Source organism: Echinops telfairi, unplaced genomic scaffold, assembly GCF_000313985.2.
Source record: "Echinops telfairi isolate 266 unplaced genomic scaffold, ASM31398v2 ScPeMD7_2;HRSCAF=8, whole genome shotgun sequence".
NCBI lineage: Eukaryota > Metazoa > Chordata > Mammalia > Afrosoricida > Tenrecidae > Echinops > Echinops telfairi.
Window position 1 is genome coordinate 76,886,968 of NW_022103898.1, and position 14,824 is coordinate 76,901,791.

The 14,824-nt window shown below is 48.2% G+C and overlaps 1 protein-coding gene and 1 pseudogene across 6 annotated transcripts in view; one reads left to right on the forward strand and one right to left on the reverse strand.

Annotated features, from left to right (window-relative positions):
- Positions 1 to 14,824, reverse strand: part of RBMS2 (RNA binding motif single stranded interacting protein 2) — a 64,654-nt gene that overhangs the window by 23,512 nt on the left and 26,318 nt on the right. For all 6 annotated transcript variants that reach the window (XM_045289653.1, XM_045289649.1, XM_004700547.2 and 3 more), the window contains one exon: positions 6,501 to 6,667. In XM_045289653.1, the coding sequence (XP_045145588.1) occupies positions 6,501 to 6,667 (167 nt within the window). The remainder of the gene's footprint in view (positions 1 to 6,500; positions 6,668 to 14,824) is intronic.
- LOC115870882 lies at positions 8,866 to 8,944 on the forward strand (annotated as a pseudogene).

Here is a 14,824-nt window from a genome sequence, read left to right on the forward strand (position 1 = left end):
ATGAGGCTGGTGCAGCCCCCGGGGACGAGTCCTTCTGCTGCGCACAGGGTCACCCTGAGAGGAATCGATGCCCGGCACCCGGCAACACTCCCCTAATCGTGAGTAGTGCCTGTGAGAGTCCTGGGCCACTGCGGTGCTTTGCGGCACCCCCCTACACGGGGTGAAGAAGGAGGGAGGCTGGCAGCACAGCTGAACCCCGCTTTGGAGCACGGGCAAGCCAGAGGTCAGACAGGGCCCCCCGTGCCGTTCCAGACCACAGTAAATCGCACAAGAAAGCAGGCCATGTGGACTTTTTGGTTTCTCAGGACGTACAGAAGCAATGGTTTCACCCTTGCTGTGACCTCCTAGGGGTGCAACCATGTCATGGAAACACTGGAGAGCTTGCAAGAGTGGCCAGTATGTGACAAACGTCCACACAGGGAGCGCGGGCTGCTGGAAACCGTGTGGCGATGTTTGCAGTGTTCAGCGGCCACCAGCCCTGCGTCTGGGGGAAGCGCAGGGGCTGCAAAGTGCAGGGAAGCCCCATAGAACGAGGGGAGTTGGGGCCCAACACACTCTCTTCTCCCCAGACGCTGGTTGGAAAGAGACCACTGCCTTTTCAGGAAAGGGGTCTGCCAGGGTCCACCCAGACTCAGTCGGCAAGCTGCGGCCCTTTTAGTACATGCGTGGGGTTCGAAGTGAACTGGAAAAATCCCAAAGGATATTATTCACACGAGGTTGATGTCACTTGTTTGTAAAAACATATTTGGGGCTCTCGAATCATTTTTAAATGTCCTCAGTGGACCGCATGTGGTCCGAGGGTTGTAGTTTGAGGACCCCTGTCACAATCCATACCTCCATCCACTGTGTCAAGCACATTCGTACATTGGTTGTCATCATCCTTTTCAAAGCATTTTCTTTCTACCTGCGTCCTTGGTATCAACTCCTCATTTTCCCTCTCCTTCCCCCACCCTCCCTTCCTCATGAACCCTTGATAATTTATAGATTATTATGTTTTCATGTCATACACTGACTGATGTTTCCCTTCACCCACTTTTCTGTTGTCCATCCCCCTGGGAGGGGGCTATATATAGATCATTGTGATCAGTTCTCCCTCTCTCCCCCACCTTCCCCAGCCCCTCCTGGTATCGCTACTCTCAATATTGGTCCTGAAGGGGTTTATCTGTCCTGGATTCCCTATGTTGCGAGCTCTTATCTGTACCAGTGCACATGCTCTGGTCTAGCTGGATTTATAAGGTAGAATTGGGGTCATGATCGTGGGCAGGAGGAAGCATTAGAGAACAAGAGGAAAGTTGTATGTTTCATCGGTGCTATACTGCACCTTGACTGGCTTGTTTCTTCTTGTGACCCTTCTGTAAGGGGATGTCCAATTGCCTACAGATGGGCTTTGGGTCCCCAATCTGCACTCCTCCTCATTCACAATGATATGATTTTTTGTTCTTTGATGCCTGACACCTGATCCCATCGACACCTCGTGATCACACAGGCTGGTGTGCTTCTTCCATGTGGGCTTTGTGGCTTCTCAGCTAGATGGCCACTTGTTTATCTTTAAGCCTTTAAGACCCCAGACACTAGATCTTTTGGTAGCCGGGCACCATCAGCTTTCCTTATTTGCTTATGCACCCATTTTGTCTTCAGCAATCGTGTCGGGAAAGTGAGCATCACAGAATGCCGGGTTATTAGAACAAAGTGTTCTTGCATTAAGGGAGTACTTGAGTACAGACCCAATGTCCATCTGCTACCTTAATACTTAACATATAAATATATATATCATTATACATAAATATATTTACATATGTACATGCTTGTATTTAGGCCTCTATAAATGTCCTTTGCTTCCTACTTCTTTCCTCTATTTCCTTTTACTTTCCTCTTGTCCCACTATCATATTCAGCCTTCATTCGGGTTTCAGTAATTCCTCTCGGCTACACTGCCCTTGATCCAGCCCGACCAGACCTACACCCTCCTCACCATCGATTTTAGGTCACTTGTTGTTCCCTTGTCCCTGGTTTGACTGACACCCCCCTTCCTTTCCTGTTTCCCCCTCTCCCGTGTCCTCCCACCCCCACCCCTGGAACCATCGGTCCCGTTGTTTTCTCCTTGCGATTCTTTATCCCACCTATATTCTCTAGATAGACATCAAATTTTTAACTTTGTAGCAAAGTGTGATTTTCTTTCTTTCTTTTAATTCCAGATTGTCTCAAGGCAAGTGTGATCTCTAATCTACCCTCCCCATGCCGTAGCCTCCTCACCTGCAGCATGGAGATGTGCTCCCTGAAGCGGGAAGTGGGCTGATGAACATAACAGGCGCTGGTGTCTGCCCCGTGGTAAAGCAGTTGGAGAATCTTAACTGCTATTTTCATTGTTATTTCCAGGGCTCCCAAGTTTAATCTACAAGAAATGGCTCTTGCTGTTGCCCTCCTGTACCCCTCCCATTGCTGAGATGTGAGTGTGCTGGGTGTGTGTGTGTGTGTGTGTGTGTGTGTGTGTGCACAGCAGCACTCTTGCTAATCAGGCAAAGGGAGGCTGCCTGTTTCAGTGGCTCTCTGGGGCACTGTCTAGAAGGTTCACCCACAGAGTAAGTACTTCATGATCTACGAGGATGTTTCTTTGCTTAACTTATGCTTCATTAAGGGCCAGACCTTGTGAAGATATAAATCTAATTTGAAGATGTGGGTCCGGTAGAAACACAAATTGTTGTTAGCCAGCAGTAAAGATCATCCCAGAGGTTATTGGGTGTATTGTCCTATAGGATATGCACCAGGCTCTGCACCTAATCTGTCCAACCTTTTTGGTTTGAGAGCCTACTCAATTCTCAGTGCCTAAAAGTCCCTTTGAGCCCATGTGGCCATCCTCCCGGTTCCTCCCCTAACGAGTAAGATGCATCTTTGACGTGTGGTCATTCTCTATTTGGAGGAGAGTCGTGGTTTTCCACTTCCAAAAAAGTGACCCTTGGCAGCAGTATCATACAGACTGCTCCCCAAACTTGAATAATGGAGTGTGACAAGTCAGGGATTTTTAGAGGCGTTCCGCTCATTAAGAAAGGTCCTGACATTCCACAGTAAGAGAGTGGAGGTATTGAAGAGCTAAAGCAGGAATCACTAACAAAATCACAATGCAAAGCTCACTGAGAACGGTTGGCAGGGCTGAGCTGGAGTCCAACACGCCACACGAGCATTTCCACCCCCCTCGTTCTCTCCCTGAGCGATTCAGCTGTTTCTCTCAGAGACCTCTCACTGCCCTGACACAGCGGGGTAGGCAGAACAAGGGAAAGGCTGCCCTGGGGGCCTGGAAAAGAGCACATCAGATTGGGGGTGGGTGGATGTGGCCATTCTAGCCCTTCAGGGGTGCACACTGAGATTCTCCCCCAAACATAGGCGGGCGGGTGGGGGGTTCCTGAGCAGTGGGGCTGAGACCAGAGGACACACAGGCTGTTCTCCCGATCAAGGCCCCAGGGTGGAGCTTGCTGTGGTCTGAGCAGCCTGAGACTTTTGAGCTCAGAGTTTCCACTGCCGTTGGCAACGCTACCGTTTCTTCCTAGGAAGGAGCCCTCCAAGAGAACCGGGAGTTCTAGTCCCAGACTCCACGCCTCTTCTGCCCGCCCACCAGGGCTGGGGATCCAGCAACATTTGCTTCCCCTGCAGCCCAGGGAGAGACAGCTGGGACAAAGACAGGAAGTCCTTCCACGCATGGGAAACACCCTTCCTAGAAAGGCTGAACTCCCAGCTCACAGGGCCCACCCACCAGCCAGCTCGGCTCAGCCCACTCAGCCCTCCCCACAGCCCCTCGGGCTTCCCGACTTCCATCCTTGGCGCTCGTCCCTCGGACACAGTCAAAGATAGGTCAACGGTCGGGAGGGCAAGATGAAGGTCTGAAAGTACCTGCAGGAGAATTAAATTTCTCCTCTGTCCTTGGGATAGGAGAGGATTTTGTAGCACATTGCATCTGAGATAAAGAGCACAGGGTGCAGAAATCACGAACCCAAACACAGATGATGGCCTTTGTCCTTCATAAGCCACATGCTCACCCTCTCAGAATGACGCGCCCTAGACCAAGCCCCTTACGTTCCACTGACATGCCTTTCTGTGTGGGAAGCTGGGGTAAAGGGAGGGCCGGTCTGATGTATACACCTAGCGTTGAGAGGTTGAGTTTGTTAGCAAAGGGGTGCTGGTGAAGCACTCAGCTGCCGAACCCAGAAAGTTAGCAGGAGGAGCCCCCCGGCCCAGGGTAGGAGAGAGACGTGGTACTCTGCTTCAGCAGGACGGACTGCCCTGGAAACCCCAGGAGTAGTCTGCTCTGCCACGGGGCCATTAGGGGCTGGAGCCACTTGGATGGCAGTGGGTTTGGTTTTAGTGGGTTGATTTGGCAAAAGCCCAGATGATTTGCAGGGGTTACACTCACACCCCAGAAGAATAAAGGATTTACACAGTCCCTCTATGCCTCACTGCATCGGTGTGTGTGTGTGTGTGTGTGTGTGTGTGTGTGTCACATTTTGGGCCTCTCCAGGCTTTAGAACAGCGGTTCTCAACCTGTAGGTCATGACCTCTTTGGGGGTCGAACGGCCCTTTCACAGGGGTCGCCTGATTCATAACAGTAACAAAATGACAGTGATGAAGTAGCAGCGAAAATACTGTTATGGTTGGGGGGTCACCACAGCATGAGGAGCTGCACTAAAGGGTCACGGCACGAGGAAGGTTGAGAACCTGGAATACTAAGACGTACTTGCCTGGTAATGTGAACCGCTTCAGAAATGTGTTAGAAGTTCCTACAGGTGTAGATCTTTGGACTCAGCAAACTGACTCCCAGGTGTACACCCAACAGAAAGGTGTACACACATGCACCCAACGACAAGGAGACCTTCATACAGTTCACCAGAATGCTTACACGCTTGGGAAAGCTATCCTGTAGCTTCTCAGCATGCTGTGCAATTTCTAATGCCACATTAATGTAATTTCTGGATTTGCAGGGACACCTGTTTATGAGAACTTAAAAAAAAAAAGATGAAGAGCTAAATTAAGCATAATCTGAATTCTTAGCACGTGGTCACCATTAATCCATCCAAGACCTATCGCCTTTCCTCTCCTTACTTTCTCCTTCATTCCTCATCTCTAAGTCACCATCTCCAATGGATTTCATATTGTGTCTTGAAACAAACATGTGCATGAAGAATAAACGAGTAAATAAGGTTAGACCAGCACCGCTTATTCACAATAGACACAGGCCCGAAACAGCCCATCTGTCCGAGTTGTGGTACTTCCCTGTGATGGGACTCGGCACAACCATGAGAATGAGCACACGATAGCTGCGTCCCAAACATGGATGACTCCCACAAGCAGCACGGAGCCGAGCAGTAAGGCAGAAGGGTATGAACTATCTGACGCTATTTCTGTGACGCCCAGGCCACCCCCACCGACTACTTTAGAAGTCAAACGGTGGACACCTGTGTGAGGAAGAGGAAGGAGGAGGTGAGCTCCGCAGAGCGAGGTGCACTTCTGTGTGTTCACAGAGTGTGTGTTCATAAGGGTAGTTTTCGGTATCGCTGACACCTCCACGAAAAGTTTTAAAAACTGGAGAACGAACACCGTCTTTTTCCAGCTCTCCCCACCGTCCACTTAGCAAACTCAGCTCTTCCCGCAACTCCTGCGTCTCTCAAACCACCCCCACGCCTCTCTCTAAGCATCATCCAAAATATGGGACTTACGATGACGCAGGCCTTTTTGCCGAACGAAATTGGGCAGGGCCTTTCCGCCCTCTTTTTCAACGTTCCCAACTGGGTGGATTCTACCACAACCCAGAAGAACCCGCGGCTTCAGAGCGGTGGCCTCCCTTTCCCTTTTCAGAAAGCTCTGCCATCGAGTGGGTTCCGACTCACAGTGACCGTGTAGGACAGGCAGCGCTGTGCCTGTGGGCTTCCCAGGTTGTAACTATTTACGGGAGTAGAAAGCCTCATCAGGCTCCTTCGGAGCGCTGGTGGTTTGAACTGCTGACCTTGCGGTTAGCAGCCCACAGCCTACACAAGCCACTTGGGCAAAGGGCTCCTTTTCTTCCTCTTGCTTTTCCCTTTACTTTCCTCCTCTTTCTCCTTCTTCATTTCTCTCCTCAGCTTCCTCAGCTTTACTGGGAATATCTCCAGAGAGAGAAACGCTCCAAAAAGGATTGTTCGGCTGGCTAGTCCCACTTTCTTCTGTGCCCCGTGCAAGCTCCTGTGACCCTCCTAAGATATCTCTGTAGTGGTGCTGAGTACTGCAATGCAAGACGGAGGAAAGAGATCTTTCCACTAAAGTCATCAGTCCAGGGGAGATGCTTACAAAAGTCTGTCCTCTCGTGGCTGTCCTTAGAGGAATCTAACAAGTAGGTAGGGTATCGTTAAATTAGACTGCTGGCACAACGAGGTCGAAGCAGAACACGACTGCATTTCAGGCGAAGCGTCCCTGGCAAGCAGTAAGCACCGCCAACTCTGCCCCACGCCTGGAAGCCTCCCCATATGTTCTCTAACTTACGGCTGACACAGCTTAACAAGGTCCTGGTCAGTAGTGCCTGGTTGCAATCCCCGGATGTACAGGTTGGTTTTGCTTAGCTGGTCATTTCCATTGCTCCCACTGCTGCTGCTAGGGGTACTGTTGCTTGGGCTAGGTGGTGCCATCTGCTGAGCCAGTGACACATAGGGCTGCGGGGAGACAAAGAGCAGAGGGTCAGAGGGTCAGAGGGTCAGAGGCCTCGGGCGTGCGGATGTTGGAGAGTCAGGATGATCCGGGTCCCTGGAAGAAAGGAGTCCAACCTCGAACTGCAACAAACGAACAGGAGAAAGACGAAAACAAAACAAAGGCACAACACTAAAGGGGTGTCTATGCTAGTCAGCTATAAAGGGCCCGGACACTGACAGCGACCCTCCTATCTCTCCGGGGGAATCATGCATGCGAAGCAATGGGTCACTTCCCAAGGTCCTTCTGTGGATCCCCGCGACTCCCACCAGCGGATTGGCCTCTGGCTGACTTCCACGGAGTCGACTCTTGCTCCCTGCGACCCCAAAGGGCAGAAGTAGGACAGGGTGGCAGGAGCTGAGTCTCATTTGTCTCTTGTGGAGTACCTGGTGGGTTTGAATTGCTGGCCTTCCAGTTAGCAGCCATGACCTAACATGTGACCCACACCTCCATCACTGCTCCTTAATAAGTGGCAGGAATTTAAAAAATAAGGTGCTCAGGGACTACCAAGAGCTTTGGACAGTTTGCTAGGAATGCAAATAAGGTCTATGGAACCCGAATGAGGCGACTGGTCAGCTTTGTCATCCTGCTAGGCTTTCCAAGAGAGCCAAGCTCAGACCGCCAAGAAGAGGCAGGCATGTGGCACGTCCTTCAGACCTGGAGAGCCACCTAGACCAGGGAGACGACGGAACAGTAACACCAGGGACAACAAGAGCGCTGGCTGAGGCTCACTGGTGGAATGGGGACACTTTTTATTATTTTGTTATTTTTTCAGTTTCTGAATGTTCATTTATTTATTTATTTATTTTTTAATCATTTTAATAGGGGCTCAAACAACCTTCATCACAATCCACACACACATCAACTGTGCAAAGTGTACCCGCACACTCATTGCCCTCATCACTCTCAAGGGGACACTTTTTAGATGAGCTAAGGAGCTTTGTTTTTTAATTATTGTTTGTTTGAAATCATTTTATCGGGAGCTCTTATAACTTCCTATACATCAACTGTATCGAGCGCATTTGTACATAGGTTGCTGGCATCATTTTCTAAACATTTACTCTCTATTTGAACCCTTGGTATCAACTCCAGTCTTTTCCCTCCTTCCCCCCAAAGAGCTCTGTTAACACTTGCCTAAGCAGGTGCCAGCACCAGAGGACAAGAAGGAGGTAAAGAGCTGTATCCTGAGTGTTCCTGATCCTGAATTATAACCTGTCACTTTCCTAATAAACCGTGAACATTGGCTGTGAGCGCTGCCACCCGGCAGGGAGGTCAGGGTGCTGCTGAAGGATGGCTGGTGCCAGACTGGTGAAAAGGCGGTGGGTCAAGGAGGCTTGCCCGACGTCTGCCTCAGGGATCAGCCTGCGGTCTGGATCTTGATTCTTTTCTCTCCTTGTGACATCAGAGGTCAGAAGCCACCACCACTACACAATGATTACAATGACAGGCCAAAATAAGCTTGTTTCAAGGTTTTGAAACGGTACAAGTTGTTCCAGGTACAAAGGATAGTGAAGCGGTTTATTTATTTAGTGAAATGTTTTATATCACGAAACAAAAGAGGATTAAATGACTATCTTTTAAGTACACTATGTAATGAGATAAGACTAGTAAAATCTCAGTTCCATTCTTGAATGAGGAAGAGGAAATAACAAGGTATCGTACTGTGAATAAACTGAACAGGCAGCTCTCACAAACTTATAGACGTGAGAGCAGCCTAATTCTCTATGGGAGCTTCAACAGGATTGCAAACGTCGACAAATAAGCTCATTCACTGCATCAGGTTGATCCCCACCCATAGCGACCCTCGGGCCTGCCCCTGTGACTTCCCGAACGGGGACTGTTGACGGGAGTAGGCAGTCTCATCTTTATACAAATAAAAGAAGGTATTCATTGTCATGAATTAAATGCTATTTTGTTATTTTATAGAGGTTTAGTAAAAAGATTTTTATAAAGTTTAAAGGAATGGATAGATAGACTGAAGGAAATCCAACATTCAGAGGAGAACATGGCTTCATCCTTGGGCACTGACACAAATGATACGTCCAGGGCGGTCTGCTGGAGGGAAACCACTGCAGACTGCCCGGGCACACAGCCATCCTCCGTGGCACATCTATATCACTATGTTCTACCCAGGCGTTTAGCGTTTACATTTGTATTTGGTTAAATCGCTTCTCGGCCTTTTGGCTAAGATCAAGTGTATTTGGTTCAGTTAGATAATTTTCTTTTAATTTTAATAAATCATTTTATTGGGGGCCTGTACAGCTCTTATTTTTTTTAATCATTTTATTGAGGGCTCATACAACCCTTATCACAATCCATGCATCCATCCAGTGTGTCAAGCACATTTGTACCTTTGTCACCCTCATCATTTTCAAAACATTTGCTTTCTACTTGAGCCCTTGGTATCAGTTCATTTTTTCCCCACCCTCCCTGCTCCCCCCTCCCCCATGCACCCTTGATAATTTATAAATTATTATTATTTTGTCATGTCTTACACCGTCCAACGTCTCCCTTCACCCACTTCTCCGCTGTCCGGCCCCCAGGGAGGAGATAATATGTAGATCCTTGTAATCGGTTCCCCCTTTCTCCCCCACCTCCCCTCCACCCTCCTGTATAGTTAGATAATTTGTATGTCAACTGGAAGATGTGTAAAACTGCAGAGGTAGAATCCAGCCTGATGCTGTCTCTTTAAGCGGGTGGCCTTCTATAAGGAGGACCCTGGGACCCTCCCCCTTCTCTCCCTCTTTGCCTTCCTGCCTGCTGGGATGAAGTCACTGACCCTGAGGGCTGCCGGGGTGGCCCTGCCATGTTCCCATCGCCCTTGGATCCGCAGGACTCTGTACCCACCAGCCTGCGGTCTCCCAGCCGTCTGCATCACTTGGTGTGGCTGCGGGAGTCTGAAGAAAGACTTATGGACTGAGATTGGCCTTGGGCTGTGCTAGGAGCCTTTCTTAATATGTAATCACTCCTTTCTATAAAGCTCTTTCTTATACGGATATGATTGTCACTGGATTTGTTTGCCTCTAGTCAATCCAGCCTAGCACAGTATCTAACTGTATTTCCACAATTACCCACAGTATAGTACACTTTATCACATCAAACTTTTGCTCCAGTTCTCCCCTTAGCTTAAAGCCGTTTATAATGTCAAGCTGTTTGGAATGACTTGCCTCCAAAAGGCTAGTTTCATTGTAAGGTTTTGGCGGTGGCTGTTGCTTTTCACTCTTTATTGTACTTGCAGCTTTAAAGAGCGGTTACACTCACTCACTCACACACGTGCTGATGCAACTCAGCCTTGCAATCCCCTTAACGCACCACCAACTGTCGCACTGCCGCCTTCTTTCTCTTTCTCCTGCGTTCTGAGCACTCTGAGCTTTGTCTTTGGGTAAATGTGGCCCTTTTGATCTCAAATGGTTGATTGGATTCTTCTAATGTAAATTTATTTTAGCTCCAGACCTGAAGAGTAAGGGTCATTATCTTGGGGGTCCCACTGGTCTCTATCTGTGCAATAAACCTGGTCTACCTTATGATTCATACTTTCTCCCACTCTGCTCAAGACCTTCAGACACCATCCCTTTCAGAGTGAGTGGTCATGGGCGCTGGGCACTGTCCAGGTCTTCTGGTCTCTGTTACAGAAAGGCATTTCGTTTTTGCTGTGCTTTCCATTTCTGTCTCTGGTGATGGTAGTAAAGGAGTAGGCAGTAAACGTAAGAAGCACAAGAGGAACGTGAACATTAAAGAGGGGGAAGATTTAATGTGAGTCTTAATGAATGTGGATTAGATTTCATACCTCTGACCTTTAGTGAATCCCAAAACAAGAGCCTTTGCTCCGGCTAAAATATGTATCAGCAGGTATTCCCCTGTGTTTATCACCATCTACAATCACAAATGTGCACTGGCTGCACAGACACCACGTACATTGGCAGAACAGAAGGTTAATAGCGTAGTTTAGGACGGCCCACAGGCTCTTGATTCGATTGCAACTCATAACACACCCTTTATATTTCCTGTCCCTGTCTCCCTCTTTTAGCCGGAACTCACAGTAGGATTTCCCAGAAGAACACTCTATGTCCCAGGAATAGTATTCCTCTGTGAAGCTGACGATAGTCACCTGATCTGATCAACAAGGCTGGACGGTGCATGAGGCAGTTATCTTTTCAACCCACCTTCAAAGGACAAGACAGCAAAAGAGCAAGTTAATCTAATCAAGGGCTTATTACTAATGTTAGAACTAGCAATATAAAGAACCATGTTGAAATTTCCTACTGAAATATAAATCGTAAATATGCTTTCAAAATACTATACCTCGAATGACTAATAAGCACTGATGGGTCAGACCTCTTCCACCATCACTATTATCAGAATTGTACCATCTGAACGCAAAAGAAGTCAAGAAAATGGTGACCGATATTCTAATGATGCTGCTGGAGCTCATGCAGTCTGATGTGCCTTTTCTCAACTCTGCGGAGTTTATTATAAATCCTCAGTGGAGGAAACCAAGCTGCTTTAGAATATGAGATTTCAGGCCTGGGAAGGGGTGGTGGTGATGCTGCTGCCAGCCGCTGCCCACCGCAACAGTAATAAAAGCACCCTGAATAGAGCAGCCTATCATGGGTGAACAGTGACTAGTGGAAGGGACGACCCACCTCGGTTGAGTTTACCAATCCCTTTTCCCAGCGTAAGAGAATATTTGTAAGTGCAAAGCACCAACAACGTCAGGACTGTCCCAACAAGGGCTACTGGGGAAGAAAGTATTTGCAAAGAAAGTATAAGTTATTGGTTTGTTACCATGGTTATAACCTTGGTTTTAATATTAAGGTCTTAGCAGTATCTAAACATGTGACTTAATCAATAAGAAACTTGCTGAAAGGCTGGAAAGGTGTGAAGGGGGGGGACCAACAAACAAGCATGGTTCAGAAAATAACACTTTTCTCTCTTGCTATTCCTAAGTTCCTTCCTGAACTGCGGCAGAGGTTTGGCACCAGAGAGAAATTGTAGGAAAATATCCATTTTGAGGGGTAAGAGAATCCAAGAGAAAAAGGGGGCGGGGGCGGGGGAGTTTAAAGCCTGCAAATATAGTAAACAAGCAACCATCTAACTGAGAAACAACAAACTCCACGTGGAAGAAGCACACCAGCCTGTATGATCATGAGGAGTCGATGGGATCAGGAGTCAGGCATCAAAGACCCAGAGCAAAAACTCATATTGTGAATGAGGGGGAGTGCAGAGTGGAGACCCAAAGCCCATCTGTAGGCAACTGGAGATCTCCTTACAGAAGGGTCTCAGGGAGGAGATGAGCCAGTCAAGGTGCAGTGTAGCAATGATGAAACATACAACTTTCCTCTAGTTCTTAAATGCTTCCCCCCGCCCACCTCTCATGATCCCAATTCTACCTTACAAATCTGGCTAGACCAGAGGATGTACACTGGTGCAGATAGGAACTGGAAACACATGGAATCCAGGACAGATGATCCCTTCAGGACCAGTGGTGAGAGTGGCAATACTGGGAGGGTGAAGGGAAGGTGGGGTAGAAAGGGGGAACAGACTACAGGGATCTACATATAACCTCCTCCCTGGGGGACAGACCACAGAAAAGAAGGTGAAGGGAGACGTCGGACAGTGTAAGATACGACAAAATAATAATTTATAAATTATCAAGGGTTCATGAGGGAGTGGGGAGCGGGGAAGGAGGGGGAAAATGAGGAGCTGATGCCAGGGGCTCAAGAAGAAAGCAAATGTTTTGAGAATGATGAGGGTAACAAATGTACAAATGTGCTTGACACAATGGATATATGTATGGATTGTGATAAGAGTTGTACGAGTCTCCAATAAAATGAATTTTTTTTTAAAAAGCCTGCAAATAAATCTTACTGGCTTTTTCAAAAGAAACTAGTTGGAGAGACGTTTGGTAAACTCAGTGAGGAAGAAAAGGGCAGTGTGGATGAAGGCCAAGGGACAGAGAAAGTCTTACTGGAGGAGGAAAGCATTTTTAAAAAGACCCTGGTTTCTCCAAGGTCCTCTATTTGCATTATCTTTTTATGTTTCCCCAGCTGTGGACGTTCTAACTCCTTAACAAGAAAACCAAGAGCAACTCACAGCCATCCCATCGGGCAGAGTAGACCTGCCCTATGGGTTTCTGAAGTTGTAAATAAATCTTGACTGGACTAGAAAGCCTCATTTTCCTCCTGTGGGGCAGCTGGGGGGTTTGAACTACTGACCTTAAGGCTACTAACTGATGACACCACCAGGGAAGAGGAGTCTTCAATGAGTGAGCACCATAAAATGTATTAATATCACAATTGGAAGAGGGATATTAATACAATCACACTACATAGCAAAGGACCTAAAGGAAAGATTTCTTTGATCAGAAGGGCAAACCCTCGGAGTGGTTTTGCTGACTCTAGGTCAGCTTGCTTGTATCCACAATCAATGCTCATGGAAGCAAAAGTCAAGAGATCAAAAGATGCGCATTGTAAAAACAAAGCAGACAAACGCATTCCATTGGGTAAGTCTGCAGCACAAAGCCTCTTCAGCGTGTAAAAATCAAGGAGGTCCCTGTGAGGACCACGGAGGGAGCGCCTGACCCAAGCCAAGGCCTTTTCAGTGGCGGCAGACACAAGGGAAGTTGGACATTGGAAAAGGAAGACAGAAGACACGTAGATACATCTGGATTACGGTGCTGAAGAAGAATGTTCAAAACACCCTGGACGGACAAACGATCTGTCTTGGAAGAAGTCTGGCCAGAGTGCTCCTTAGAGGCACGATGGTGAGGCTTCCTCTCATCTGCTTGGGACCTGTTATCAGGAGAGAGCAGACGCTGGGGACGAGTCCTTCGGGCCTGGTAAAGCACAGGGGCAGCAGAAGGAGAGGCGGGCCCTTGATACGACGATGGGTTCGGGCACAGGGACGATTGTGAGGACGCGGAAGACCAGGCATTGTTTTGTCCCGTTGTGCACAGGGTCCCCACTGGCCCGAGCCACGTTGATGGGCACATTGCAAAACACCAAGTCCCATAAAAGCAGAAAATGGTCTGATTTGCTCCGCTTTGTGCCCATCGTGGCTGGCCCGCAGCAGGCATCCAATGATATTTGCTGAAGAATAAATAACCGAGCCCACTCAGCTCTGCATTCACGGACCACGGAGAACACCCAGGGATCAGTCTCATCCCTGTGCTACTTTCATTTTATTTTGGGCCTAAGAAGGGTTCCGAAGGGCTAGCAGGGACACTTAATCTTAAGCTTGATCCCTCAAAAGATTGGTACTCAGCAAACACCTTAAAGCTGAAAAACAGGGAGTGATGATTAGTCTAAGAGATGACTGCAGTGATGAAATAGCCTAAATCAGGTGAGTCCCAGAGAATTGTATGAAGCATCAGAGCATAATTCTCTGTCCATCCTTTAAACACCATCCCGTCAATCTTTGGAGAACTTAAGTCTCTTTATTTCATTTTTAGTTTTTTATAGTGAATTGGGTGAAGGTTTACAGAGCCAATCCATTTTCTACGTGACAATTTGTCAATGCAGGTTCGTCCTTCATTACAATTCCCACAGTGTAACATTGCTTATCCTCTTCCCTCCCCATGTTTTCCCACGTCCATCCCTCTTTCTTTCCTACCCCGTCGGAACTTTGTCCTGCGGTCAATGCTGCCCTTTGGATCACACTGGTTGATTATTCTAAGAAGTGTGCCTCCCTAGTGGCACGGCTCCCCTTAGAGGCCTCTCTGTCGTTTAGCTGAAAACTGCGCCCCACGCGTGAGCTGAGTTCCAGATATGAAGGGTGATTATGGGTCATAGACCCTATGTGACCAGTCAGCCTTGTCTTTTTTTTTTTCTTTCGGATTTTGTTCCACAATGTTCTCCCACCCTGGCCAGGAGCTTCTAGCCTGACCTCTTGGGGAGCAGTCGTCGGCTGCGACGTCTGGGCACCATCTAGCTCTGGCCTCAAGTCGTGGAAGCTGATGTGTGTCAGGTCCACTGGACAGAGTGTTTTCACGCATCTTTGGTGGTCTTCACTCTTCTTTGCTCCGCCTTACACCATCACTCATGCGCTTAGAAAACCCCAGCGGCTGCGCACCAAAACAGGCTGTCGAACATTGCCTTCCTGGGCTACGTTCTGCCAGTGGACCC